Source organism: Ostrea edulis, chromosome 2, assembly GCF_947568905.1.
Source record: "Ostrea edulis chromosome 2, xbOstEdul1.1, whole genome shotgun sequence".
Taxonomy (NCBI): domain Eukaryota; kingdom Metazoa; phylum Mollusca; class Bivalvia; order Ostreida; family Ostreidae; genus Ostrea; species Ostrea edulis.
In genome coordinates, this window is record NC_079165.1 from 16,122,369 (window position 1) to 16,150,212 (window position 27,844).

General features: G+C 35.0%; 3 protein-coding genes across 9 annotated transcripts in view; 1 reads left to right on the plus strand and 2 right to left on the minus strand.

Annotated features, from left to right (window-relative positions):
* Window positions 1-6,703, minus strand: part of LOC125682601 (uncharacterized) — a 6,765-nt gene extending 62 nt beyond the window's left edge. The window contains exons 1-3 of the mRNA XM_048923277.2: window positions 6,551-6,703; window positions 3,966-4,138; window positions 1-215 (exon numbers count right to left, since the gene is read on the minus strand). The exon at window positions 1-215 is cut by the window's left edge and continues 62 nt beyond it. Coding sequence (XP_048779234.1) covers window positions 30-215; window positions 3,966-4,138; window positions 6,551-6,638 — 447 coding nt within the window. The 5' untranslated portion in view covers window positions 6,639-6,703 and the 3' untranslated portion in view covers window positions 1-29. The remainder of the gene's footprint in view (window positions 216-3,965; window positions 4,139-6,550) is intronic.
* On the plus strand, window positions 6,688-19,349 carry LOC125682600 (lathosterol oxidase-like). Of its 3 annotated transcripts, none has more exons than XM_048923275.2 (6): window positions 6,688-6,764; window positions 7,040-7,187; window positions 8,732-8,796; window positions 9,356-9,566; window positions 12,211-12,343; window positions 15,748-19,349. In XM_048923275.2, the coding sequence occupies exons 4-6, from the start codon at window positions 9,357-9,359 to the stop codon at window positions 16,272-16,274; spliced, it is 870 nt and encodes a 289-aa protein (XP_048779232.2). In that variant the 5' UTR covers window positions 6,688-6,764; window positions 7,040-7,187; window positions 8,732-8,796; window position 9,356; the 3' UTR covers window positions 16,275-19,349. The 3 variants fall into 3 exon arrangements, with proteins under 3 accessions (XP_048779232.2, XP_056012194.1, XP_048779233.2); XM_048923276.2 differs by having other exon boundaries at window positions 6,708-6,764; window positions 7,040-7,171; XM_056156219.1 differs by lacking the exon at window positions 7,040-7,187 and having other exon boundaries at window positions 6,691-6,764.
* Window positions 19,350-24,727: 5,378 nt separating this feature from the next.
* LOC125682599 (dual specificity tyrosine-phosphorylation-regulated kinase 1A-like) overlaps window positions 24,728-27,844 on the minus strand; it is a 33,086-nt gene continuing 29,969 nt past the window's right edge. For all 5 annotated transcript variants that reach the window (XM_048923271.2, XM_048923269.2, XM_048923270.2 and 2 more), the window contains exon 9: window positions 24,728-27,444. In XM_048923271.2, the coding sequence (XP_048779228.1) occupies window positions 26,726-27,444 (719 nt within the window). In that variant the 3' untranslated portion in view covers window positions 24,728-26,725. The remainder of the gene's footprint in view (window positions 27,445-27,844) is intronic.

Sequence of the window (27,844 nt, forward strand, 5' to 3'; positions counted from 1 at the left end):
TAAGTCTATAAATGTCCAGAAAAGTCCGACTATTTGTTGGCCTTTGCTCTCTCTGCATCCATCCTCTTTATATCTTCCTCCGTAAACATATTAGCATGTTCTTGACCACAAGCGCCCTTGATGGGGTAGGCGGCCCATTGACCACGGCCTAGAGCCTCACCAATGGCAAAAAAGATCGCAACATCAACTATTAGTAAAGACTTGCAGACTGCCTCCTGAAAAAAATTGCAGAAATAATGTGTCAATTTACATAACTAAGTCAAGTAGTAATTATTCATATCAAAGAAGTGGATATTAGAAATCAAACATATTTTTCTAAGCAAAATCGTTAAATGACATGACTTTTTAGATTCCCCGTGATCATGAATTTGGCCCAATAGCTTAAAGATAGGCAGGATGCTGATCACATAATTGAAATATGTTGTATGTAAGTCAGAGACTGAATGTCATAACAGTGGCTGTTGTTGCTTTACTACCTATGACAAATTACATCTTCTGATAGACTGTGATGTTACCGCTGTTTGATATAATTGTGGTGTCACTATGATAAAGCTCTCAAAACTGAGAAAATCGCTATGGGGTAATTAGGGAGATTTCTTTTTTAATTTTCTCAAATTTTTCCACTAATTACCTTATGAATTTAAAATAAATATTTAAATTAAAATCTGTTTGTACAGTTCTTTGGAGTTCTTAAATATTGATATGCATTCAAAGAATCATTTTAATTAACATATGATGATAAAAAGCAGATACAGTACTTAGTGAGCGATCACAAAATTATCACCACAACACAACATGGAGGCAAACTTCAGTACTTTACATTTCTATGATGTATTAAGTCCATGAACATAGTATATCTGTTTTGAAAAAAAAAATTAATTGACAAGATTTCTCATCAAATCAGTTTAATGTGTCAGTAACAATAGTGGAAATGGGCAGTAAATGTAGTAAATTTTCACGTCCTATTGACTTTATTTCTAAATAGGTCACAAAATCTCAAAAGATACTTAAACATTTTTGAAAAGGTGTCCATTTGATAAAGTTTGGGAGAATTTCGGACTGAAATTAAATTCAGGGAACTTTAACAGGACTGTGAGGTAATGTTGATCAGTTTTTCAGATTTCAGGGAAGGTAACTCTTCCATATCCCTGCCTCCTTTTAATGCCATGAACACTCATACAATTGCCACATATTTATTGAAGGTCCCCGATACTATGATTTTATCATAAGGATTTTTTTTGGAAGAATAATTTTAAATGCCACTAGTAATGTTCCGAAAAAATTTTTTTACACAATTCCCACAGCTCTAAAATAGCATGTAATTTTTTTTTTTTTTAAAATATTTGTTTCTCCCGTTGCAGCTGTAAATACAATTAATACATCCGTACAAAGTGTGTTCCCAAAGTACGTAACGTGTGTGATTGTTTTCATTCATTCTGACCTTTCACCCTATTATCAATGTCATCAAACGCAGTTTGAAAAATCTAAAGATTGCACAGTACAACTTAGTTATGTAGCAAATTTATGAGGACCCTCAGATTTAGTTTGTAAAATCAATCATTTCCTATATATGATATATCCATACAACAAATTATTTCTAGAATTTATTTGTGAAATCAGGATGCAAAGAGTAGACTGTAATAAAAGAATAGTCATCTTTGTTTATGGTATAAAACTACAATGAAACCATTACAAAACATTTGTAATATACGAGTGTGAAGAAAAACTGCTATCAACATGACCAACTTTACAAGTATTAATTATGGATTTCATTATTTTATTTAGAAAATAATCTGGTTACAGCGAATTACAAAAGACCGGTTGAGTTTTCAATTGCCTGCTGGATTGATCAATATACTTTACAATTTGGTCAGCAAAGTATTGCATTTGGTCTGAATTTAGGTCACAGAGTTACTCAGGTATGACAAAGAATTGACAACTTTTTTTTCTCAGTGTGAGTGACAACCCCATCTAGTTTTACTGATTATTTCAGTCAAAGAATTTTTCTCATTGTATAGGTCAATAATTTCTTTGTTGTTTCTTCAGAAATTTCCTTTCCATTTCTAAAATATCTCCCCATCTTATTTTTTTTCATGGTTATAAGCTGAATAGGTGTTGTAAAATTCCCAAAGAAAGATGTGCACTAACCAACCCTGAAAACTATAAATTGAATAACTAAACAATAGAAGACTGAACCTGAATGGTTTAGCTAGAATAACAGGAATTCTATTGGTCAGAAACCGTGAGTAACAATAGAAGAGTATTCTGGAAGTTTTCTTTGTGTGATATGAATCATGGACTGACCTCAAATATAGATTGACAAACCAATGAATGGTACATGTGGACACTTTGTGAGATGTCTATGAAAATTTCTAAAGTGAAATTGGTGAGAGTTTAGTAAAGTTCAATTTAATAAATAATTTTAAAAATTATGAGAGAGAGAGAGAGAGAGAGAATGCACCCTTTTCTTTACTAAAGTAATCAAAAGTATTTTTGAAAGAGAAATATAATCAAATTTGATTTTATTGTAAATTTGAGAGAAATATAATCAAATTTGATTTTATTGATATTCACTTTAAAAAAAACTAGGGAAATAGCTGCAAAAGACACTGAAATCAACTCAGATTTACCTGTAAAAGCATTCTATGCTTGAGTAACTTTGTGACCTAAATTCAGACCAAATGTGATTCTTGGCTGACCAATTGTAAAGTCTATTGATCAATCCAGCAGGCAATAGAAAACTCAACCGGTCGGTCTTTTGTAATTCGCTGTAATTCTTTTTTTAGAATAGTGACTGACTGTGCATTATAATTTCAGTTTGTGAAGGAGAATCAGATGCATCTTCCAGTTTTCAAGTAATAACTCCTTCACAATGCCCCAATAATCAGTTTTAAACAAAAGGCCTATGGGCCACATCATTCACCTGAGTCACTTTGGCCCACATTTAAAGATTTTCCCTATATATATTTGCATGTAAAACTTTGATCCCTATTGTGACCCCAACCTACTCCCAGGGGCCATAATTTTTACAAACTTGAATATGCACTATGTCCTACTCCCAGGGGCCATAATTTTTACAAACTTGAATCTGCATGATGTCAGGAAGCTTTCATGTAAATTTCAGCTCTTCTGACCCAGTGGTTCTTGGGAATAAGATTTATAAATGACACCACCCTATTTTTGTGATTATCTTCCCTTTGAAAGGGACATAACCCTTCATTTGAACAAACTTGAAAGCCCTTCACCCAAGGATGTTTTTTGCCAAGTTTGGTTGAAATTGGCCCATTGGTTCTGGAGAAGAAGACGAAAATGTGAAAAGTTTACAGCAGATGGACAGATAGACGGGTGATCTAAAAAGCTCACTTGAGATTTCCGCTCGGGGGAGCTGAAAAACCTATATTCAAGTATAATTCCCTCTAGAGTACCCTAAAATATGTTTTAATTCATCCTTGCATTCACTTTCTTTTTTAAAGGTAGAAACGGATAGCAACCACTTGATCAGTAAAAATTGTGTATTTTCACGTGATTTTATTTTTTGGAATTCCTTACACGGTCATAAAATAGTTGAAAACAAAAGGGGGTTCTGAAAGTGTCTATTTTGTGGCTGTGACTGACTCAATGATTGATATAGGGACGCCTCGAAATTAGCCATAGTTTAAATTAAAATTGAGGAAAATTCAATGAGTGGATTCTAGGGGCTAGCTATCACCTTAAAGTAGTCCCCGAATCCCTGTGTAATCTACATAATTTTTGTTGAATGAAAATGTCATATTCAATTGAATATCTTTTCATGACTACAAAACTATAAAATTTCCACTTATAGGCACTATAGAAATTAGCCTGATTTGAATCCATGAATTTACAAACCACAAAAATAAAGAAACAACATACATACAATGTAATTTGTAAATATAATGTCTAACATCAGTAAATCATCAGTTATGAACTGACTCTTCTTTACTTACTTTTGTTGTCATAGCCATAACCTTCTCCCTACTTAATGACCAGGGATAATCCAAAAACTTAGCAATGCTGGCCTTTGCTTCCCCTGGGGATGGAGGTCCTAACTCAGCTTTAAGGTAATAGGCTAGTAACTGCAACCTGGACATAGTCTGCCCATTGGCTTGACATTTTCCAACTGAAAACAAAATGTCTCTGTGTTAAAACTTAGCCGCATCATTCAAATTGTAATCGCTATAGTCTTCTGTGCATACATGTAGTAATAATGATCCAAAATGATGATGACAAAAATCTACACGTCAAGTAGTATTATTAAATAATTATATGTCGAAGCCCATTAAATATAATACATATCTTGTATTATATAACATTCCTTCATTATTCATTCTTAAAATTTACTTTCAGCTTCAGCCGATTCTAGCAATTAATATGAACTATCGTGAGACTTCTGTTTGCTTCAAATAAGTTAGTTGACTATTAAACCAACTCTGTATCACTTTCAATGCTGCATTAATTATTGTCTAAGTATGTAAATTCCATAAAATAAACTATCACTTAATTTTCCATTCAAATGATCACTTCCATGGAGCAATATTTTATCTCCCGAAACTGAAGACTTCCTATAGTTTTTTTTTTTTTAAATTAGCGATGATCGGATGTACAAGTAGGTATGTGAAGATACTATGTATCAATAATTTGATAAAACAGACTATAGGAACTCTTCAATTTCAGGAGTTAAGATATTGTGCCGTGGAAGTCTTCATTTAGGGTTGGGCGGTTAAAACCGCCCCCGGTTTTAACCAGTGGTTTTAACCGATTTTAACCGCCCCGGTCAATACTCCCCAAGTGGTCAATACTGGTCAATTGTGATTTAAACTGTCCATTTTCCTATTTTTGTACATTTCTTGCAAAGATAAAGATAAATTAAGTCTTTTCATTATATGGGTCAATTGTTGATTAATATTTTTCATTAGATAATCAAATGTACATATGTAATTTCATAAGTTTAATATATTTGGTTTGCTGAAACTGACCGAAATATCTTCAGTACCTACCAGAGGGTCACAGTTCTATAGCATAGCTTGAAGACTGGAGACATACCTGTTAATACATGTACCTGGACAAATTAAGAATAAAGGTAGCTGGACATTACCTGAGCACAGGAAGCAGAATTGACAGGTGTTAATAAGCATAGGCTGGGACCAGAGATGACCAGTGTGCCTGTTATTGTTATGAAAACATCACCAACCCACCCCCTCAAATGTTTATTCAACAGTTAAATGAAGATTGATGAAACAATACTTATATAGGTAGTTCTTGTTAAACTAAGGAATTTGAACAGAAACTTTTACATCTTCCCCAATTCAACAGAGTCATTTGTACATTATCTATGTAATATTATGACTTATAAGTATATTATAAACTGATAGTGCATGTTATGAATTATAGAATTTACCATAATGGTCACTTAAACATTTAAAATAAATAACACAGACTATAATGACCAAATAATTTTCAATCGATCAGTATTGACCGGTTTTAACCAGTATTGACCACCGGTCCAGTCAATACTCATATTGACCACTTTTTTGCCAACCCTGTCTTTATTTGAACGAAAAATTTAGTGAAAATTTATATCTTGGGATTTTCATACCTACACAGTAAGCACTGCAAAATTAATAGTGATAGAGAGTTAGTTTAACAGTCAAATCACTTATCTGAAGCAAACAGCAGTGTCACTCAAGTGCACATTAATTGTTAGAACCGATTGAAGCTGAAAATAAATTTCCTGACATGAATTATTAAGGACTGCTCCAAGATTCGGTGAAGGTGTCGGTCCAAATATTCAGCCGAGCCGATCTCAACTAAGATTGATATGATAGTGTTAGATGCCTTCCTTCTGATCAGTCTGATGGGTTATCCCTTTAGCTCAATTGGTAGAGCACTGGACTGTAGTGTCAAAGGTCCCGGGTTTAATCTGCAGCAGAGGTATAAACCAGCCCATGTCTTGTATTAACCAAAATAGGTCTTTAGTCCATCAAGGAGGAAATATTAAGATTTCCATGTGCACAGTCAGATGTTACGAATCAAGAAAAATTAAGAATGATTTTCCCTTTCACAAGGATAACAAGACTGTTGACTCTTGTTGACATTGAAGGGTTGTAAACAAGAGGTCTTCTTTCAAACACCGTCAGATTCAATCTGAGACTTCATATGTAAGGTATGAACACAAACTCTGGGTAGTGAGTGAATATTACCTCTTGAATGAATGTTGGTAACTTATGAATACTATAAATGCCGAAACTGTAATCCAAATCACTTTACTTTCAGACCGCATTTCCTCAACGTTCGAAGGGTCAAAACATTGCAAAGATTAAATGTTCTCCTCAATGAATGAACCATATCCTTTACAATATATCTTGTTATATTTTTTAAAAAAAGTCATTTTGTTTTGAAAGCATGTCGTCTACCTTCAGTAAATCTTTATTATAAGCCCGTAGAATAACCCATATTCCCAAAGTTAAAATGGTGAGTTACAAACACGCTGCCGTCAAAAAGTTAATGTAATTTGTTGAATTACATAGTATACCTTTGTTTATGTAGTCTTTCCATGCTACATTGCCATAGTGTTTAGTTAATTCGACGCTTCTGTTGGCCAATCTCACAAGCTTGGCCATGATTTCCCAGATGACCTTCAGTGGTGGGTAGGTCGTTCTTTAATTTGTTCTCATTCGGGTATGAAATACACGTACGAATTAACAAATACTAATGTCAACACACCGTGGTGATATTCTTTGTGTTTGGTAAGACTTTGGTCTCCTACACAGAGTATATAATATCATGTTTAAAACATTGAATGTTAGATATATAGTGTATCATAGGAAATACTGTAATTTGTCATAATGATCTCCCGTGTCATTTTATATAAATGTTGCAATACTCATTAATGGGGCCATGGGGTCAGACTGCACAGTGCAGTACAATATTATATAACTAAATATTGAGAATATTGTTTTACAATATAAAATAAACAAAGTTAGATACATGGATTTTTCATTCATTTACGATTTTCTTACAGAGTAATTGCACAAATTAAGATACACTGGTTTTCCAAGATTACATCTGACAGCTCTACCTATCTAGGCCGACTAGGGTTCATCAGCCGATCGTAAGCTGATCATAGGATGTGATATATTATCCGACAGTGCAGGTTATTGTTTTTTCTGGTAAAGTGAACAATTGATACATACTATTATTATCTTATGCTAGTCACAACATCTGTATAAATGAATGCCAATCATTGACCAACTCTCTGGGATTGCCATCCTCAATTATCTTCAATCTTGTCCCGAATTTTTCATTAACAAACCTACAAGGATTTGGTCAATTCGCCCCAAATGTTTCACCAAGTGTTTCACCAAATGTTTCACCAGTGTTTTACCAAATGTTTCACCAAGTCTTTTCATTTTATTCACCAACTCGTCCCAACGTTAAAAATTAATATACCAACTCCCTCCAAGGTTATAATGGTTACATGTATTATGTATATTTGATGAATCAGATCAACTAATTCACCCAGACAACTTGTTCAGCTAGTGTCCTTATATGGTATTTAATTATTGCATTTTCCACATTTTTATTTCAATCATTCATTAATTACTTGAGGCCACTTGTAATTCAATTACACAAACACATATATACCTGGTATACCCCTGGCCTAGACCCAATAGAGGTGGTTAGTGACGATAACTCCGTGAAGCATATTTACGCAGCGTAAGTATGCTAGCATGAATGTTGCAGTTCATACCCTCATGTATTCTCAAAAATGATTTTGGAGTTCCCAGTGGTTAAAATAGACACACAATATTCATCACATCGACAGCAGAGACAAACATTGTCTCTGTTATGATGTGTCAGTTGTTATTAGACATGGCAGTCTGTTCAAACTCTTTGTAACATAATTTATTAAATATTCAACTCTATATGATTGTCTTTAAATCTGGAATGAGATGTTTGGGGGGCAAGTTGGTACAGGTACATATAGGGAGTCATAAATCATTTTTCCATTGGCAATCAATTTGGTTGAGTCGATGTAACATCTTTTGTTTGTAAGTTATCTTGTACCAATATTAATGATTTGTTATGATGTAACTTTAAATGTAAAATGTTGAATATTCAATTCATTTTCAGATTAGCTATTTGAAAATGCTTTCCAGAGATTTATCATTCTGAATGAGCTTAATCTGTTTTTATTTGTGAAATTTGTCTTACTTTAAAAATGTATAATCTTGAAACAAACAGTTAATGATGAAGAGCACATCAACTTCATTTTTTGTTAATTCTCAAAAGTGTAACTATTCTGAAAGTGTGCAAGACCTTTATTTTGCTGACATATTATATGAAGGCAATGAAGATTAGGCTCCTTTTGTATAAAATGCTAGCTATGAATTTGGTGCAATTCCTCCCTTGATTTATAATGATTGGTTTGTAGCAGATGTATGAGTATAGGTGCAGATTGTTTGTAGTAGATGTATGAGTATAGGTGCAGATTGTTTGTAGTAGATGTATTAGTATAGGTGCAGATTGTTTGTAGTAGATGTATGAGTATAGGTGCAGATTGTTTGTAGCAGATGTATTAGTATAGGTGCAGATTGTTTGTAGTAGATGTATTAGTATGGGTGCAGATTGTTTGTAGTAGATGTATTAGTATGGGTGCAGATCGTTTGAAAATTACATGACTTGCTGACAGGTGTTTTAATTTTGGTTTCAGTCAGGCAAGAGTGAAGACCAAAGAACTCAGATTTATTCCGACGAAAACACTGAACACTGAGAAAGGTAAGGGGAACATTTATGGTTATGTGTCAGTTACAATTAACTAGAAAAGTTTTTTTTATAAAAGAATCTTAGAAGCAAATAATGTTTTCAAGGTAGATAACTCTAAACAGATGCCACTGTTGTCCATGTAAAGCCAAACAGTCAACTAATATAATGAGAGATTTTGAATTTAGCCCAATTAATTCATTCATGAAATATCAATCTTTAATTTGAGGCATTATAGATGTCACTCTGTGCAGAGAAAATGAATACTGTATTGTGGTTTGTTTTTTTTTCTCTGTGGGTCAGATCCACTGGGTCAAAAATTTGGCGGTTTGCTGGCTCAAAGATATGCTAATGATTTTAGCAGAATAAATTTTGGTTGACAAGGAAGAGTTATCTATCTTTCAAATACTGAAATCATAATTAGGTGCATATATTTGGCGAGTGAAAGTTTGGCGGAAAGCTATCTAACTGATAAGATAAGCCAAATTAATCACCCCGTGGAAAACCCCCGCTAGAGGGTATAGCTGTGTATATGTTACATGTGTACAGCTAATCCTCCTCTCTTTGTACACAGAATGGACATAGTTCTGAATTACGCAGACCAGTTCGTCCTGACTCCGTATGTGTACCCCGCCACCTGGGCAGAGGATGACCCCGTTCGCCAGATACTCAGTCTCTTACTAATCACCAACATCGGGGGATATATCTTGTATTTCATGACGGCCACACTCAGCTACCTGACTATATTCGATTCAAGGTTGATGAAGCACCCTTTATTTCTCCAGGTAAATGTGTATACTATGATAAGCAAGTATCCACATGTATTTGCTATAGACTGCTCACTTCAGATTTACTTACGTGTTGATTAATTGTTGTTACGTAGTGTCCACATCTGGCATACAGTATGAAGTCCAAACACAGTTACTTCTCAGTGAGGTAGCTTAAAAGCATATCGTATTGACCGAGAAAATGTCAGTAATTGTTTTATTATAAGATTGAATATTTAAGTAGTAATCTCGGTAAGAATCATGCTGAAGGTGGCACGCCACTGATAATCTTCGATTTTGCATGATTCTTACACAGACTAGTACTTAAACATCAAAACCAACTATTAAAGCTTTCAAAATGATACCGGGTCAGCCATCTATGTTGACAGCTAGAGTGCAGGACTTAGTTGAAAGTGATTAGAGATATTAGTTTTCATTCAATGACCAAAACATGATAACCAATCATCAAGTCTGTACAGATAGTGTACACCATTAAGTCTGTACATATATTGTATACCAATAAGTTTGTACAGATAGTGTACACCATTAAGTCTGTACAAATATTGTACACCAATAAGTTTGTACAGATAGTGTACACCATTAAGTCTGTACAAATATTGTACACCAATAAGTTTGTACAGATAGTGTACACCATTAAGTCTGTACAAATATTGTACACCAATTAGTTTGTACAGATAGTGTACACCATTAAGTCTGTACAAATATTGTACACCAATAAGTTTGTACAGATAGTGTACACCATTAAGTCTGTACAAATATTGTACACCAATAAGTTTGTACAGATAGTGTACACCATTGAGCATGTTGAGTCTGTACAGATAGTGTACACCATCAGGCACCTAGGAGGAGTTAGCATCCCGTGTTAACTGGTCACACCCAGCGTAAGCCCTATATCTTGATCAGGTAAACAGTTATTCGTAGTCAAAATCAGTGTGCCAAGAACAGCCTAACAATCGATATGAAACGCAACAGACAGCATTTGACCCAATGATATGTTGTATTGGCAAACTATTAAATTTACACTAAATTGATACAGCTCAAGGAATTTTTCAGTAATTCTTTCATTAGGTAAGATGGAATTAGATATATACACAAATCCTCCACATCTTCTTGTTTGATCATTGTGTAAATTAAAGTAAATTATACTGGTCTGCACGTTTTGTCAATTATTGCACCTAAAATATATGAATCATTATTCACATGGTGAACTTGTGAAATTTGGGCAGAAATAGCAACATTGTGTAGACAATTCTGTTTATTCTCATACTATTAGTAATATTTTATAAAATTTATTAAAGGGTATACCTTTGCACTGAAGCGGTTTTGTTGATATTGTTTGTTTTCCTCCGTAGCAAACAATGACATAATGTGACATCATAGTCAAACCTACGCAGTGCATGTCATATACATCCAATACTTACATGAAAAGGCTTAGAATATATACCATGATAGTTTTAATTTACTTCAGTCATCTTATTTGCATCGAAACGTCTATTCCTAGTCCTAACTCACATGGGTATTGCACACCATTATGTGCACATTCCTATCAATCTATATATCCATCATCTATCCACAGTCTACTATATAGATTGATTGATTGTGTATTGTTTAACATCTCCCTCGAGAATCTTACACTGATATTGAGACATCACCATTGCGAAAGAAGGGCTGCAAAATGCTCAGTGCTTATGACCTTTGAGCAGGGAGCAATCTTTATCATGCCACACCTGCTGTGACATAGTGCCTCAGTTTTTGGGGTTTCATCCGATGGACCTCCCATTTAGTTGCCTCTTACGACAAGTAAGGGGTACTGAGGACCTATTCTAACCCGGATCCCCATGGGATCCAATTATTTTGAAGTTGCTTATATTGAACTATATGTTATATTGAAGTCACTTATATTAAACTATCTGTTATATGGAACTGCTGTATGGAACTATCTGTTATACTGAAGTCACTTATATTGATTGAATTATCTGTTTTATTATACCTCAGAATGATTTTGCTATATATAAATGTTAGGTGAATAAATTTGCTATTTCTTCTGGATAACGCTAGCCTTGAAATAGTTTTTGAACTATCTCACCCTAAGGAAATAGTCTTGAAACTATTTACCGGATGCTATATTTTCCCGCGTTTTCTTTTCTGTGACATCAAAGTCTGATAACTCTAATTAGTTTACCACGCAGATCACCTCGGTTGATTCCATCTAATGCCGATTGTTAGTTTACTTCACTTTGGTATGTCTGACACAAGGAAGTCTACTTTGGTATAATAAAACACCTATTTACTGACTATTCGGACAATAGCAATGTTATTGTCTCGGCTGCACCTAATTGCTGTCTTGGGGGACAATAAACTTGCTATTGTCCTCATAGCCAGTAAATAGGTGTATAATATTGAAGTTACTTATATTGAACTATCTGTAATATTAAAGTAAAAATAAATCCCCAGAGTAATATTATTTAATTAGTTCAACATCAGTTATTGAACTTTGGATATAATGCACGATTCAGGTTTGTCCCTTGAGTTTCAATATATCTTAAGTAAACTGTATCTACATGTATTTATCTTTCTTATCTATCTATATAGTAAATGTTTGTGAGGGAACTACATGTAGCTGTGATGTTTGTGATTACAGGACCAGGTGAAGTTGGAGATACTGTACACCATTAAGTCAGTCCCCCTCATGTCCCTGCCGACCGTAGCTTTGTTCTTTGTAGAGGTCAGAGGTTATAGTAAGCTGTATGACACAGTCCCGAATTCTTTGGTTGGTAGGTATAGTCATTTAATACAGTAAAACACGCTTCGAGAGAGAACTAAGGACTAACAATTTTGATTCGTTGTAAACATAATATGATATATCCAATATTAAGTTAATTATATGTTTAAAACTACAGGAAATGAAAATCTCTTCACTATAAGCATGAATTCATTATAAGTGTATTCACTGTAACCATTTTATACTGTAGTGTTGGGTGTAAAACTGCTTTATCAATTTTAAGATAATTCATAGTTTAAGTGAATGTTACAGTTCTGTAAAATAACATTGTTTTTTATTCTTCCCATTCGTATACGCCTATCAAGGACGGGAGGTATTATGGTATGGCACCGTCTGTTCGTTTGTCTGGACCTTGTGGGCAAAATGCAAAATGAACCATAGGCTCCAGGATCTTACAACTTTGTACATTTTATCACCATGATGAGAGGAAGATTTCTATTGTTTTTCAAGGTCGTATGTCATATAAGTTAAATAGGAAAGCCTTGTAGGCAGAATATAGACGGAATTTTTAGGGCTAGGACAATCAAACTTGATACACATACTCCTCATGCCAAGTGGAGGACGTCTTTTGATCTTCAAGGTTAAGGGTTAAGGTCGTAGTATCACTTAGGAAAACCTTGTAAGCAGTATACAGACTGAACTGTTAGGGCTAGGACTGTCAAACTGGGTACACATACACCTTATGCCAAGTAAAGTCTTTGTGAATAAAAGTTGGTTTACGGTATGCTATTTTTTTTAAAGTATGAAATTGTGTCCCCACAATGATTAGGGCCATATGAAAATAAGTTTGCATTGGTTCTGAAAGTTTCCTGGACTGTATATTAAATGGCACTGTAAGTTTCCTGGACTGTATATTAAATGGCACTGTAAGTTTCCTGGACTGTATATTAAATTGCACTGTGGTTTTCCTGGACTATACTCCAAGTCATTATTGCTGTTTTATAGTAAAACACTCTTATAGTGAAATGCTGGGGATGAACAATTTTGACTCGTTATAAACTTTTAAAATTCGTTATATACAATAAATTCATAGCATGTTTTAAAACTACAGGAAATTCAAATTACTTTGCTGTAAGTGTGAATTTATTAGGTCACCTGAATTCATTCAGGTGACCTATTGCTATCTGTTTTTGTCCGTCGTCGTGCATTAACATTTGAACATTTTCAGCTTCTTCTCTGAAACCCCTGAACCAATTTCAACCAATTTTGGCATATAGCATCTGTGGGTGGAGGGGAACAAAAATTGTGAAATTCGTGGTCCCTGCCCCCCTGGGGCCTGAGGGGTGGGGCAAAAACCATCAAAATGAGTGTAATTTTAAAAAATCTTCTTCTTTACTCCTGGACATCAAGAAGCCAAACTGTGGGCATAATTATAATGAGCATTGAACCCTCTACCACAATTGTGAAATTCATGGCCCCTGGGGCAGGGGTTCTTGTGTTAGGGTGGGGCTCTATTGGTCATATAGTGAAAATGTAGAAATTCTTTGAAAACCTTCTCTGTCTCTGGGTATTAAGTAGACAAACTAATAGCATGGTAATGATGAGCAAGGATGCCTCTTTATACCCCCCGCAACAAGTTGTGGGGGGGTATACTGGAATCGGGTTGTCCGTCTGTCCGTCCGTCCGTCTGTAGACGCAATGGTTTCCGGGCTCTAAAGCATTATCCTTTCCACCTGCCGTCACCATATCATATAATGGACTACCCATGGGATGAAGATGTTCCCTATCGATTTTGGGGTCAAAAGGTCAAAGGTCAAGCACACTGGACATCGAAGTAGCAATATGGTTTCCGGGCTCTAAAGTGTTATCCTTTCCACCTACAGTCACCATATCATACATATGGACTACCCATAGGATGAAGATGTTCCCTATCGATTTTGGGGTCAAAAGGTCAAAGGTCACGCGCACTGGACATTGAAGTAGCAATATGGTTTCCGGGCTCTAAAGCGTTATCCTTTCCACCTACAGTCACCATATCATACATATGGACTACCCATGGGATAAAGATGTTCCCTATTGATTTTGGGGTCAAAAGGTCAAAGGTCACGCGCACTGGACATTGAAGTAGCAATATGGTTTCCGGGTTCTAAAGCGTTATCCTTTCCACCTACAGTCACCATATCATACATATGGACTACCCATGGGATGAAGATGTTCCCTATAGATTTTGGGGTCAAAAGGTCAAAGGTCATGCGCACTGGACATCGAAGTAGCAACACTCAGAAAAGAGGTAGTTTATACCTATTACCAACACCCTTTGGGAGATTGGGGTAAGCGGGGGGTATTCTTAGTGAGCATTGCTCACAGTACCTCTTGTTAAAAATTGTGAAATTCATGGCCCCTGGATCAGGGGTTCTGGTGCTAGAGTGGGGCTCTATAAGTCATATGGTGAAAATGCATTATTTCTTTGAAAATCTTCTTCTCTGTCCCTGGGTATTAAGTAGACAAACCAATAGCATGGTTATGATGAGCAAGGATGCCTCTTTCAAAATTGTGAAATTCATGGCCCCTGGGTCAGGGGTTCTGGTATTAGGGTGGGGCCCTATTGATCATATAGTGAAAATGCATTTTATTTCTTTGAAAATTTTCTCTGCTACTGGGTATTAAGTAGACAAACTAATAGTATGATAATGATGATCAAGGATGCTTCTTTCAAAACTGAAATTTATGGCCCCTGGGTCAGAGGTTCTGGTGCAAAGGCGGGGCTGACCACATAGCTATTCAATGTTTCTTCCATCCAAAAGTAAATTCTTATATTTAAACACAAACCTAATTCAAACATTGGAAGGTTGTTACATGATACTCAGATGACCTATAAGGCCCCTGGGCCTCTTGTTATAAATGTGTTCGCTTGGTAAGGATGTTTTTACTGTACAGTGATGGAGATTTTTTACTTTATATAGTGATGGAGATTTTTTTCTGTAATAGGGATGGAGATTTTTTTATGTAAATAGTGATGGAGATTTTTTTATGTAAATAGTAATGGAGATTTTTTACTGTAAATAGGGATTGAGATTTTTTACTTTATATAGTGATGGAGATTTTTTTCTGTAAATAGGGATGGAGATTTTTTTATGTAAATAGTGATGGAGATTTTTTTATGTAAATAGTGATGGAGATTTTTTTATGTAAATAGTGATGGAGATTTTTTACTGTAAATAGGGATGGAGATTTTTTACTTTATATAGTGATGGAGATTTTTTACTGTAAATAGGGATGGAGATTTTTTTATGTAAATAGTGATGGAGATTTTTTTCTGTAAATAATGATGGAGATTTTTTACTGTAAATAGGGATGGAGATTTTTTACTACATATAGTGATGGAGATTTTTTACTTTATATAGTGATGAAGATTTTTTTACAGTAAATAGTGACAGAGATTTTTTTCTTATGCAGGCTGGTGTAACATCCTGTTCAGCATTGTGAGCTTCATCGTGTTCACCGATGCCTGTATTTATTGGATCCACCGATTCCTTCACCACAAACTTATCTACAAATACATCCACAAAGACCATCACAAATGGAAGGTTCCCACCCCGTTTGCCTCACATGCGTTTCACCCCCTGGATGGATTTCTCCAGAGTTGTCCATATCATATCTACCCTTTCCTGTTTCCACTACACAAATGGACATATCTAGGCCTGTTTGTGTTTGTCAACATTTGGACTGTATCTATTCATGATGGTGATTATCGAGTGCCAGGCCTGCTAAAGCCTTTCATCAATGGCTCCGCCCACCATACAGATCACCACCTGTTTTATAATTACAATTACGGACAGTTCTTTACTCTCTGGGACAGGATTGGGGGCTCCTTCAGAAATCCAAGCTCATTTGAGGGCTGTGGTCCAGTACAAGACATAATAAAGAAAGAGAGCTCTAATGGAATTGCAACAAATGGAGAGAGAAGGAAGAAAGAAAAATGATGAGCTTGAATGAGATATTGGCTGGAGAGAAGAAGAAGAGATATATAATAACAATATATGGTCACACAGAATTATTTATTGGTTTCTATTTGTTGAAATGAGGAAATTTTTGTTTATCATATTGATTTCCAACTTTATTGTATGTATAGCCTACAGGGTATAAAACCAGAAATTTTTATTTGTATTTGTGTCACCATTTTTAAACTTTGTATCAAATATATGTCACCTGTACTTATATAGGGGAAGTTATGTCTAACCAGAGCACGTTTGTAATTGTTTTAAGGATGAATGACAATGAGAAGTTTGATATGGATGGAAAGTTGGGGGGGGGGGGGTTATGTACAATATTTTGAAATTTAAAAGTTTCACATATACCTTATTTAGTGAAATAGATAGCCGAGGCATAGATAGATTACAAAACTGAAACATTGTTATCATGATGATAATGTGCCATATGTATGTAAACAATCTGAAATATCCTCATTTCATATTCAAGGTTTTTATGATGTTTTATAATGTATTCTATAAAAGATGACGACAGAACTTCTTAAGGAGGAACAACACACCAGACAAATCTAATATGGATGAAAAGTGTAGAATGTGTACAATAATATTTTGACATTTTCTGTTGAATTATTTTTTCATCTTCTTGATATGAAGAGTTCTTGTGTGATTTCCAAATCAGGTTTAAATTTTATATTATAGTAATATTACCTTTCTTTGTATATCGGCCTGGGTAGTGCAGTGGTTAGGTCCTTAATTAGTTGTGCAAGAATACCAGGTTCGATACCTGATTGTTTCAGACGTTTTTCTTTCCGCTTTGCTACAGTAATGCCCATTTTACAACTTATTGTAATACATTAGAGCTGACTTTACATATTTAATTACAAGCAACCAGGAACTATCAAAATATGATAACTCTAAAACAAACATGGTAGTATACCCCAGGATTTTTTGTAGAACGAGATAGAATGCACGTTAATTGTACAATGTATGTGAAATGTCACAAAAAATTACATATTGAGAAATGTCACATATGTCCTTAATGAAGCAAGAAACTGAAACTTGTTTATGGGCGAAACTGTAATTGTATACAGTATATATATATATATATTGTATCGTTGTCCACTTTTAAAATTTCTATTTAGAATTTATTATTAATTAGGAGAGAAATATGTAATGTTGTAAACGGAAAGTTTGTTAATTTAAGAGAAGTTTGAAGCATTTGGGTTTTCCAACCATGTTCGAGAGAAATCTGCATGTATGTTGTGAATTATGTTTAATTTCCTTTCACGTTGTTATTAAGCGTTTTCAATGAAATGTCCTTTCTTGTTATAAACAAAACAAGTCATCTAGGTGTAACTCAGAAACTCTATAAACAATGGGTATATATATGTGATATTGACACAATCAAGGTGTAGTTACATTTTTTTTCCCTCGATTTCTTGCACATATTTATTATTAAAGATGCAGTATTTTAAAAATCTTAATGATTTTATATAGTAGAGTTTTTTCAAAATATTTTTACATATTTTGTATATATATTTTAATTGTATTAGGAGTGTGCATACCTATTTTTATGAAATGGACACACTAAGTACTTAGATATTTCAAAGAAACATTATGTGGCTCAACAGTAGTATACGAACAAATAGTTCTTTTCTCAAATTTTATCTTTTAAATTATTGCGCAATATCTTCTTTTTTTATTGCTGGTTGGTTCAGTGAGGGAAAGGTTGACAGTTGACAGGTCAACAGTTGACACTTGTCCTGGTATCTGTCCTATCTTTGATAAACTATGATAGGTGTGATGTGATATTTCACTTTTGTTGTAATTATTATGTGAGTAATGTTTTTCCCTATCGCTATTTACATGTAATTACTCGTATATTTTTCATCAATTAATTTTGAAACATAGTATTTGCCTAGATGCAATGTTTTTTCCACATAAATTTCCACAGTGCAATGCTTCCGGATGGAATAGTGAAATACTCGGAAAGCTAAGCAATGATTTTATACTGAATATTTCGTGTTTGTTTGAACTAATTCACTGACACCCAGTATATTTTACGTTCAGTACTCATCTGTTCAGGGTACCCACCTGAAGATATTGTTTGTTTTACAATATTACAGCAACAATGCTTTCAATATAGTTTTATGATTTTGAATATTTTCTTTGGCGTTAATCAAACATTTCTTTTTCAAGTCATCATCAGTCACACATATCAAACACACATGTACATGTAATTACTTTGTGGTTTTTTTTAAAAGAAAAATGCTATTCTCGCGTGATTATTTGGTATGATGATGTATAAATTTTACCTGTATATACAGTTGAACTTCGCTCTCTCGAACACTAATATCTCAAATACCATGGTTATGTCGAGGTGATTTGGAAGTCCCAACCACTTGCAGTATTCTTTAAGTATTTTACCCACGATATCTTGAATCTTGGATATCTCGAAGTTTCTTCTTGGTCCCATCGAGTTCGAAATAATGAGGTTTGACTGTATTTACATTTCCAATGTTTTTGCCTTTGACATTTTTTACAAATTGTAGTGATAGCCATCTCCTCATGAATTTGCTGCAGTTGTAAACAATGCATGTTTGAATCTTGATGAAATATAGAACTTCGATTTTATCAACTGGGAATCCGACGGGAATGTATTAGAATGTAAATATAAGAAATATATATCATTTTGAAAACACATGAGGGTATGAACTGCAACGCTTAATGAATGCAAATATTTCATGAAGCGCTAATGAAATTTATTTTTTGAATGTGAATATTATTTACTTCTTTCACATAATGACTTTATCTTATCAATGCATAATAATGCTGATTATGTATAGAGATAATGGATGTTTTCTTCAGGTGATATAATCAGGTTTAATGCCATATGCCTTTGTTTTCTGAATATGATGACTCACTGTTTGAATGTCGTCTAATTCCAATTGTTCTTGTTTTGGAATTGACAGAGTATAAAGTTTATGATAATTCTTCATTGAAGTGATAGCTATCTTTGTTGTGATCTTCATTTTCTCCTCTGTGATAAATAAATGATTTCTTATACAAGTTGACTTTCTTAATTATTAAAGGAGATTGGGTACCTTAATTTCACCATTTATTCATATACATTTGTGTGTGTATATATATATATATATAGAGAGAGAGAGAGAGAGAGAGAGTAAAAAAAAAGTTCTAGTAATATATTTTATATTTGTGATTAATGAGACAGAGTTCATCATCCTTATGTGGTCATTATATGATAAATTAATGACTACCTGTGATCTAAAGAAAGTTATAATGACTACCTTGTGGTCTAGAGAAAGTTATAATGACTACCTTGTGATCTAGAGAAAGTTATATTGACTATTAGTGATCAAGAGAAAGTTATAATGACTACCTTGTGGTCTAGAGAAAGTTATATTGACTATTAGTGATCAAGAGAAAGTTATAATGACTACCTTGTGGTCTAGAGAAAGTTATAATGACTACCTTGTGATCTACAGAAAGTTATATTGACTATTAGTGATCAAGAGAAAGTTATAATGACTACCTTGTGGTCTAGAGAAAGTTATAATGACTACTAATGATAATGACTACTAGTGATCAAGAGAAAGTTATATTGACTACTAGTGATCCAGAGAAAGTTATAATGACTACTAGTGATCAAGAGAAAGTTATAATGACTACTAGTGATCAAGAGGAAGTTACATTGACTACTAGTGATCAAGAGAAAGTTATCATGACTACTAGTGATCAAGAGGAAGTTACATTGACTACTAGTGATCAAGAGAAAGTTATAATGACTACTAGTGATCAAGAGGAAGTTACATTGACTACTAGTGATCAAGAGAAAGTTATAATGACTACTAGTGATCAAGAGAAAGTTATAATGACTACTAGTGATCAAGAGAAAGTTATAATGACTACCTTGTGATCTAGAGAAAGTTATATTGACTATTAGTGATCAAGAGAAAGTTATAATGACTACCTTGTGGTCTAGAGAAAGTTATATTGACTATTAGTGATCAAGAGAAAGTTATAATGACTACCTTGTGGTCTAGAGAAAGTTATAATGACTACCTTGTGATCTACAGAAAGTTATATTGACTATTAGTGATCAAGAGAAAGTTATAATGACTACCTTGTGGTCTAGAGAAAGTTATAATGACTACTAATGATAATGACTACTAGTGATCAAGAGAAAGTTATATTGACTACTAGTGATCCAGAGAAAGTTATAATGACTACTAGTGATCAAGAGAAAGTTATAATGACTACTAGTGATCAAGAGGAAGTTACATTGACTACTAGTGATCAAGAGAAAGTTATCATGACTACTAGTGATCAAGAGGAAGTTACATTGACTACTAGTGATCAAGAGAAAGTTATAATGACTACTAGTGATCAAGAGGAAGTTACATTGACTACTAGTGATCAAGAGAAAGTTATAATGACTACTAGTGATCAAGAGAAAGTTATAATGACTACTAGTGATCAAGAGAAAGTTATAATGACTACTAGTAATCTAAAGGAAGTTATAATGACTACTAGTGATCAAGAGGAAGTTATAATGACTACCTTGTGGTCTAGAGAAAGTTATATTGACTATTAGTGATCAAGAGAAAGTTATAATGACTACCTTGTGGTCTAGAGAAAGTTATAATGACTACCTTGTGATCTACAGAAAGTTATATTGACTATTAGTGATCAAGAGAAAGTTATAATGACTACCTTGTGGTCTAGAGAAAGTTATAATGACTACTAATGATAATGACTACTAGTGATCAAGAGAAAGTTATATTGACTACTAGTGATCAAGAGAAAGTTATAATGACTACTAGTGATCAAGAGGAAGTTACAATGACTACTAGTGATCAAGAGAAAGTTATAATGACTACTAGTGATTAAGAGAAAGTTATAATGACTACTAGTGATCCAGAGAAAGTTATAATGACTACTAGTGATCCAGAGAAAGTTATAATGACTACTAGTGATCCAGAGAAAGTTATAATGACTACTAGTGATCAAGAGAAAGTTATAATGACTACTAGTGATTAAGAGAAAGTTATAATGACTACTAGTGATCAAGAGAAAGTTATAATGACTACTAGTGATCAAGAGGAAGTTACAATGACTACTAGTGATCAAGAGGAAGTTACAATGACTACTAGTGATCAAGAGGAAGTTACAATGACTACTAGTGATCAAGAGGAAGTTATAATGACTACTAGTGATCAAGAGGAAGTTACAATGACTACTAGTGATCAAGAGGAAGTTATAATGACTACTAGTGATCAAGAGGAAGTTACAATGACTACTTCCAGAGGCAGGGGGCTGTCCTAAGGTCCCCAGTGGGTCCAGGGCAAAGCCCTGGTGGTGGCCCAGGGGATGAAGCCCCCGGAAGTGCCTGAATTTTAGCGATTTTTTAAAAGAGTAAAATTTAACCATACAATTAGCCTTCATAGGTGAAGTTACATCCCCTCTTACAAACAGAAACACACCTTTATCAACACAACTCAAATGATTTTCGTTTTTACTAATTGTTTCTCACGTTCTAGTCATTTTTATCCCTATACTCAGATCTCATTTGGGTACACCTCTGGAACACACACTCACACCCCCTGGATTCGCCCTTGCACCTTTTCATCACATGTTACGCCTCTTGCCTCAACAGATGTTTCTCGCGTTTGAAATAAGAAGTAGATTTTTTTTAATAAGAGCCAATAAAAAATTATTGCATGATTTTAGGGAGGGGGGGGGAGGGGCTGCAAAAATTAACCCAAGATATATATAAACAATTCTCAAGAAAAGCATACTAGTATTTCTATTGAAAAAAATATAATCAACTCGGAATCTCTAAACAGTTATTCATTTATGTGTATACAATATTAAAGCAAGATATTTCTTATTTCTCCTACTTATGTAAATTACGGAGTTAGGAACTTTATGTACATTGTATTTTGACATTCACCTTTTAGAATTATTTATTATAGATATGATTTGATTTTCCCTCTTTTTATAGTACGCACTGATTTGTAGCCCCCCCCCCCCCCCCCCCCCCCCCCCCCCCCCCTAGATAAATCCGCCAGTTGGTATGAACAGCAACACTTCAGAGAGCTACAGTTCTGCAGCTATAGATATACATGTATAAAACACATACAGGTACCATGGGTCATAGCAACTTCTGGCTTCAGAAATATGGGGAAAATAGAATCCCCCCCCCCCCCCCCCTGAAAATAGGACAAAAATCAGGACATTGTTAAATCATTTGACAGACTCTGTCTCCCATCACGTCTGTCCACAATCTGACAGACAAAATATCAATGAGAAAGACATTTTAAATAGCTGTTGCAGCACATCGATGAGCCTCAAAATGCCAGGACCAGACATACAGTCACCTTCTTTTCAGATAATTATAAATCGGCTACGGTAGCCAGCATAAACAAATGCTCATTCTGTAATAGTACTCTAGTTGTTTGAGAAGTCTGTTTTAGCTCTCTGTAGTTTACAGTATCCTAACTGGTGGTCCCAAATCATTTTATTCTTTTACTAATTTTAAACAGACACGCTCGTCTTTTGCATGACCACCCTGAATTTCAGAATGAACCTTATTCGCAATAATATCCTAGCAGATTCAACTAAGCAATGTAGCCATATCTTGAGTTTTGTAATTCATTAAGCATCCCCTTCGTACCTATTACACAGATAAACCTGACCACAGTTAAATTGTCCTCCTCTCGCTCAGATTGTCTTCTAACTCCATCCGCAACTACTTTTCACTTAAATTCGCCTTCTTCAGAGGCTGGACTCCCAAATCCCCTAAGTTCACCTTACACAGCAACTTGCTTAAAGGTACAAAACGATTATTAGCCGGGGCAAATGATACCCAGAAACCGTCCATAATCCCACTGATCCTTTGTAAGATTTTCCAGATTTGAGATACTGGGAAGCATCTTTAGTGGATATTTTCTCCTTCTTTAGGAAGTCTAACCTTCTGGCACCCTCATGGGAAACCTTCACTCGCTCCTCATTCCATTACCCCGTATCCCCCTGCTTTAAATTTTCAAAGTAAAGCGTGGTCGCTTGTTTAGAAAAATGTAAACGATAAAAGAAGCAATAATTTCTTCCACTCTCGGAGGAATAGATGACAAAATCTTTTGATTTACTGAATTATTTTTATAGGGAGGACTTCATTTTTTTTTTTTTTTTATTAAAAACCCTTAAAATTTGCGTCATTTTATCAATTTCGCCTCATCAACAATGACAGAAAATAGTAAAAATTACTACATAAGAGACATATTTCAAGCCTTATAAAAACTAAAATACAGGAGCTTTCGGGGGCTTCAAACAATTAACCGATGGTAGCATGCATAATCAAAATGCTCATCCCGTAATAATACTCTTCATGAGTTGTTCGAGAAGACGATTAGTTTGTTTTAGCTCTCTGTAGTTTACAGTATCCTAACTGGTGGTCCCAAATCATCTTATTCTTTTTACTAAACAGACACGTTCGTCATCTGCATGACCACCCTAAAATCCAGAATAAACCCTATTGAAATATTCGCAGTAACAACTAAGCATACATACAGATCTTATATCAAGCCATATCTTGAGTTCTGTAATCCTTAATACACTGTACCTATTTCGCAGATAAACCTGGCCAGATTTATTGCTCTTCTCTCGTTCAGATTATCAGACTTGATCCATAATTATACTGGTCAGTTATCCACCTTCTTCATTTAAAGGCTGGACTCCCAAACCCTACTTTGAACTCACATTAGCAACTTGCTTAAAGGTACAAAATGATTTTAAGAAGCAAGAACTACTCAGAAACTGGCCACCTCAATGATCCCAAGATTTGAGATTACAACACATACTTCTGGGCACCTTCTTTAGGTCTAACCTTCTGGCACCCTCATGGGAAACCTTCACTCGCTCCTCATTCCATTACCCCATATCCCAAATACATACCCAGTACCCCCACTTCCCTGCCTTTGTTTATAAGCATGATCAAAGCAATGCCTCTTAACTTTCAAAAATCAAGCCATATATTATATACATGTATATATATTACACAATAGCCAATATTTATAGGCATTATAGGACAATCCAAGATATAGGATTTTATGGAAAATGAACAATTTTTATAATATAGGATTTATAGGACACCTATATAATGTCTGACCCACGAGGTAAACTACAGCATTTCAATTAACAGGGATTGAAAATACACGAAAGCATGGACCGTGATGCTTCATGCCATGCCAGCATACTTCACGGAGCATGTTCCTGTTGGAATGGAAAGTCTGTCTGGAAATGGTTTTTAAAAACAGCCATGGGAAAATGTCAAATTTTACTACTGCTTTAATCAACGTTCTATGATACCCATATCAACATTCGTCCCCTAATCCAGGGTCCAACACATTAATAAAAACAAGACACAGTTTTATTCATGACAATTTAATGGTATTCTTTCATATTATATATTTTGTTCATGTCATTAACTCCTGTTTTGGCATTTCATGCTTCTTATAGATAACAAAATCGTTATTTTTGACAAGAGCTTAAGGTACTCCTATCATACTTAATGAGTGTCAATTCTATGCATTTCAAACTAAAAAAAACAAAAAAAAAACCATGATATCTTATATATTACATTTTCTTCTTTCTCAAAATAAAAAAAAAATTTGAATTTGTATGGAAAGACTTTACATGAGTCATGGACTTTATAAACATTTTCCCCCCAATAAAAAATCTTTTTTTAAAAGTTTAACATAGCATCTACAGATGTAGTTAAAATCTCTTCATGCACGACAAAAATCCAACAATGCACAATTCAATTAAAAATTTTCCAACCTCCTTAATCATTCTAAAAGTAATCTTTAAAATAAAAATAAAACTTACTGAAACAAAAACTGGACAACATTGACAGTGTTTTAAATTTTCAGAATAAATACTCTCATTTCCTACACTTACTCATAAGCACAACTCCTTATCATGTCAAACTCACTTAACACAAACTCTTCTTTATGAATTAAAACCAACATCTGTGAAGAAGAAACAATACAAAAATTCATATTGAACAAAATGCTGCTTAAGGACATACTACAATTTTCCAGTTCTCTCTTCAAACATTTACAAATCACTGAAGTTTTCAGTTGTCTACAGGAACAGGTGTCCTTCACTTTAATGTGTTTACACTCTGCTCAGCATCTGTAATTTTTTTCATGTTGGGAACCCTCCCTGTCCAAATACACAACTATAAAAAATACCCTTTTCATACAAGCCCTCCAATTTTCTACATGAGGTAAATGAATTGTGAGATTTGAGCCCTGTACTCATTAACAACCAATCAAAAATTCTGATCAACAATTGGTCAATTTATAAAGCTGTAGTTGCGTGGGCCATCAAAAGATGCAACATCAACTACAGAGAATTTTATGATGAGAGAGCGCGACATCACAAAATATAGACCCGGACGAGTGACAAAGATTCCCCCTTCTTTCTCTCTCACCCCCTTAATATAAGAAATGTTAAACACTTCTCTTTTCAAAATATTAACAATTGACCTGACTGTACACAATAGAACTATTTACACATTGTCAAGAAAAAAACCATCCAGTGTTTTCAACATTAAACAATCAGCAGCATTCTGTGTCTCACGCCTCTAAGCCGGACGACATGACTAGGACAAAAGGTCAGTACCCAATATACACTAGTACTCCTTAACAAGAGGACCAGTTTACATGTCACTGACAACAATTACTGTTCCATGGAATGAAAACAAAGAAATAATTTCATGAACTGTTAATCTTCCAAAGCACCAAATAAATGTGTTACTGTATTGGTATTGTAAGTCCGCCTTACTTTTCTTTACTGTGCATGTTTTAAACATCCAATGTGTACCTTGAAAACAAGTGTTCCATTGATCAAGTGAATTTCATCGTTTAATAATTTAATCATCATCTTTTGAAAATAACAGCAATTGTTTCTATTTTCAAATCCAATAAAACAATGGAGAAAACAATATGCTGGAAAAAAATCTTTCTTTTCACAGAAAAATTCAGACTACATTTTTGACAAGGAACTGACTGTTAAACATAGTGATCTGTATTCCAATACAGTTTGAAAACTGATGGTGAAGCTTTAGCTGAATGAATCACATTTTAAGCTCACTGAACCCTGGGAACATGGCCATATTTAATCTGATCATGAATCTATCATTATTCAGACCTCCGCCAGACACTACACTACACGGACCGTCGTCATCGCTTCTCTCACGAAGAACGCAAACTACAAATGGGGTTTTGTAGTTCTGTCTGATCACCGTTCTCGCCGGGTCGGTTTGGAAAATTCTCCTCTGTATAATGCTATCCATTTGTGTTAGGCCCTTCAGAGAACAGAACGCAAAAATGAAAACACGACACAGAGAATCGCCATCATCAATGTATCACTACGGGACTTTGCTGTACAATAACACCCACCATTGGTGAATCGTCTGAACGTTCTGTCACTGTCCGCGCATGTCCCGGTGGGGGTTCTGTCCCCCCACTACTCTGAGTCAATGTAAACGGAAAGCCTGCTCCAGACCAAGTCTGTTGGGTATATTGTCCGTACTGTTGGGGGTAGCCCTGTAATTGCATATTCAGTGAAGGGTCTATATTGGCATGCGAGTGATGCCCAGGCTGGACCATATCCATTGACAAGCCTGGGGCAGGGAAACCTGTCCTTGTCCCATACACAACCTGTTCTGAGGAGGGTAGTGCAGACCCACTCAGTAAAACACTCTGAGGAGGGCCCACAATGTTAGGAGGCGCATTCACTGACGGCGGTGATTGCGCAGACACCGCAGGGTGGTGGTGGTGAGGGCGAGAGGAATGGTGTCTATGACCAGACATAAGTACATGAGATGAGGCAGTACTGTTGCCATGGTGACCAGATGATTGTCCTTGACTGGCTTCTGGGGGCCAGGATTGTTGTTGGTACTGAGACCTTGTTCCTCCTACCGTGTTCCCCACTTGAGACCCCCCGGGGCTCTCACACTCCATCGTGGGGTACTGGTTTCCACCTCCGTGGTGGGCGGAGTGGGAATGCACATGGAGATGGGAGTGATGCTGGTGTGTTGGGTCTGAGCGCGCTCGACCGCTAGAGGAGGCACCAACTGAAAAACAATAATGAACGTGAAATCTCCTCTGTGAATACACTGTGATACACATGCTGTAGTTTGGTTTACAATTCAAAGAAATGGCACAGCAAACTCGAGGCATATTTAAAGTTAGTCTCTTAAATTCCAGTTTCCATGCATCAGCTCAAAACATTATTCAAAAGCAAAACAATTACTCTCACTAGTGTCTGGTTTTTGTCAAGAATCAAGCATTAAAGCAAAGCCTTCAAAGAAAACCACACTTTACACTGCTCGTTTACTGATTAGTCCATCAGAGTAAGAATCTAAACTGTTTAACAAATAGGGCCTCAATTCACTAGATGTTCAAGCGTGAAATTTGTATATTGCACAGCAACACAAATATACAATTCATGCATCTATCAAAATTCTATTCAAG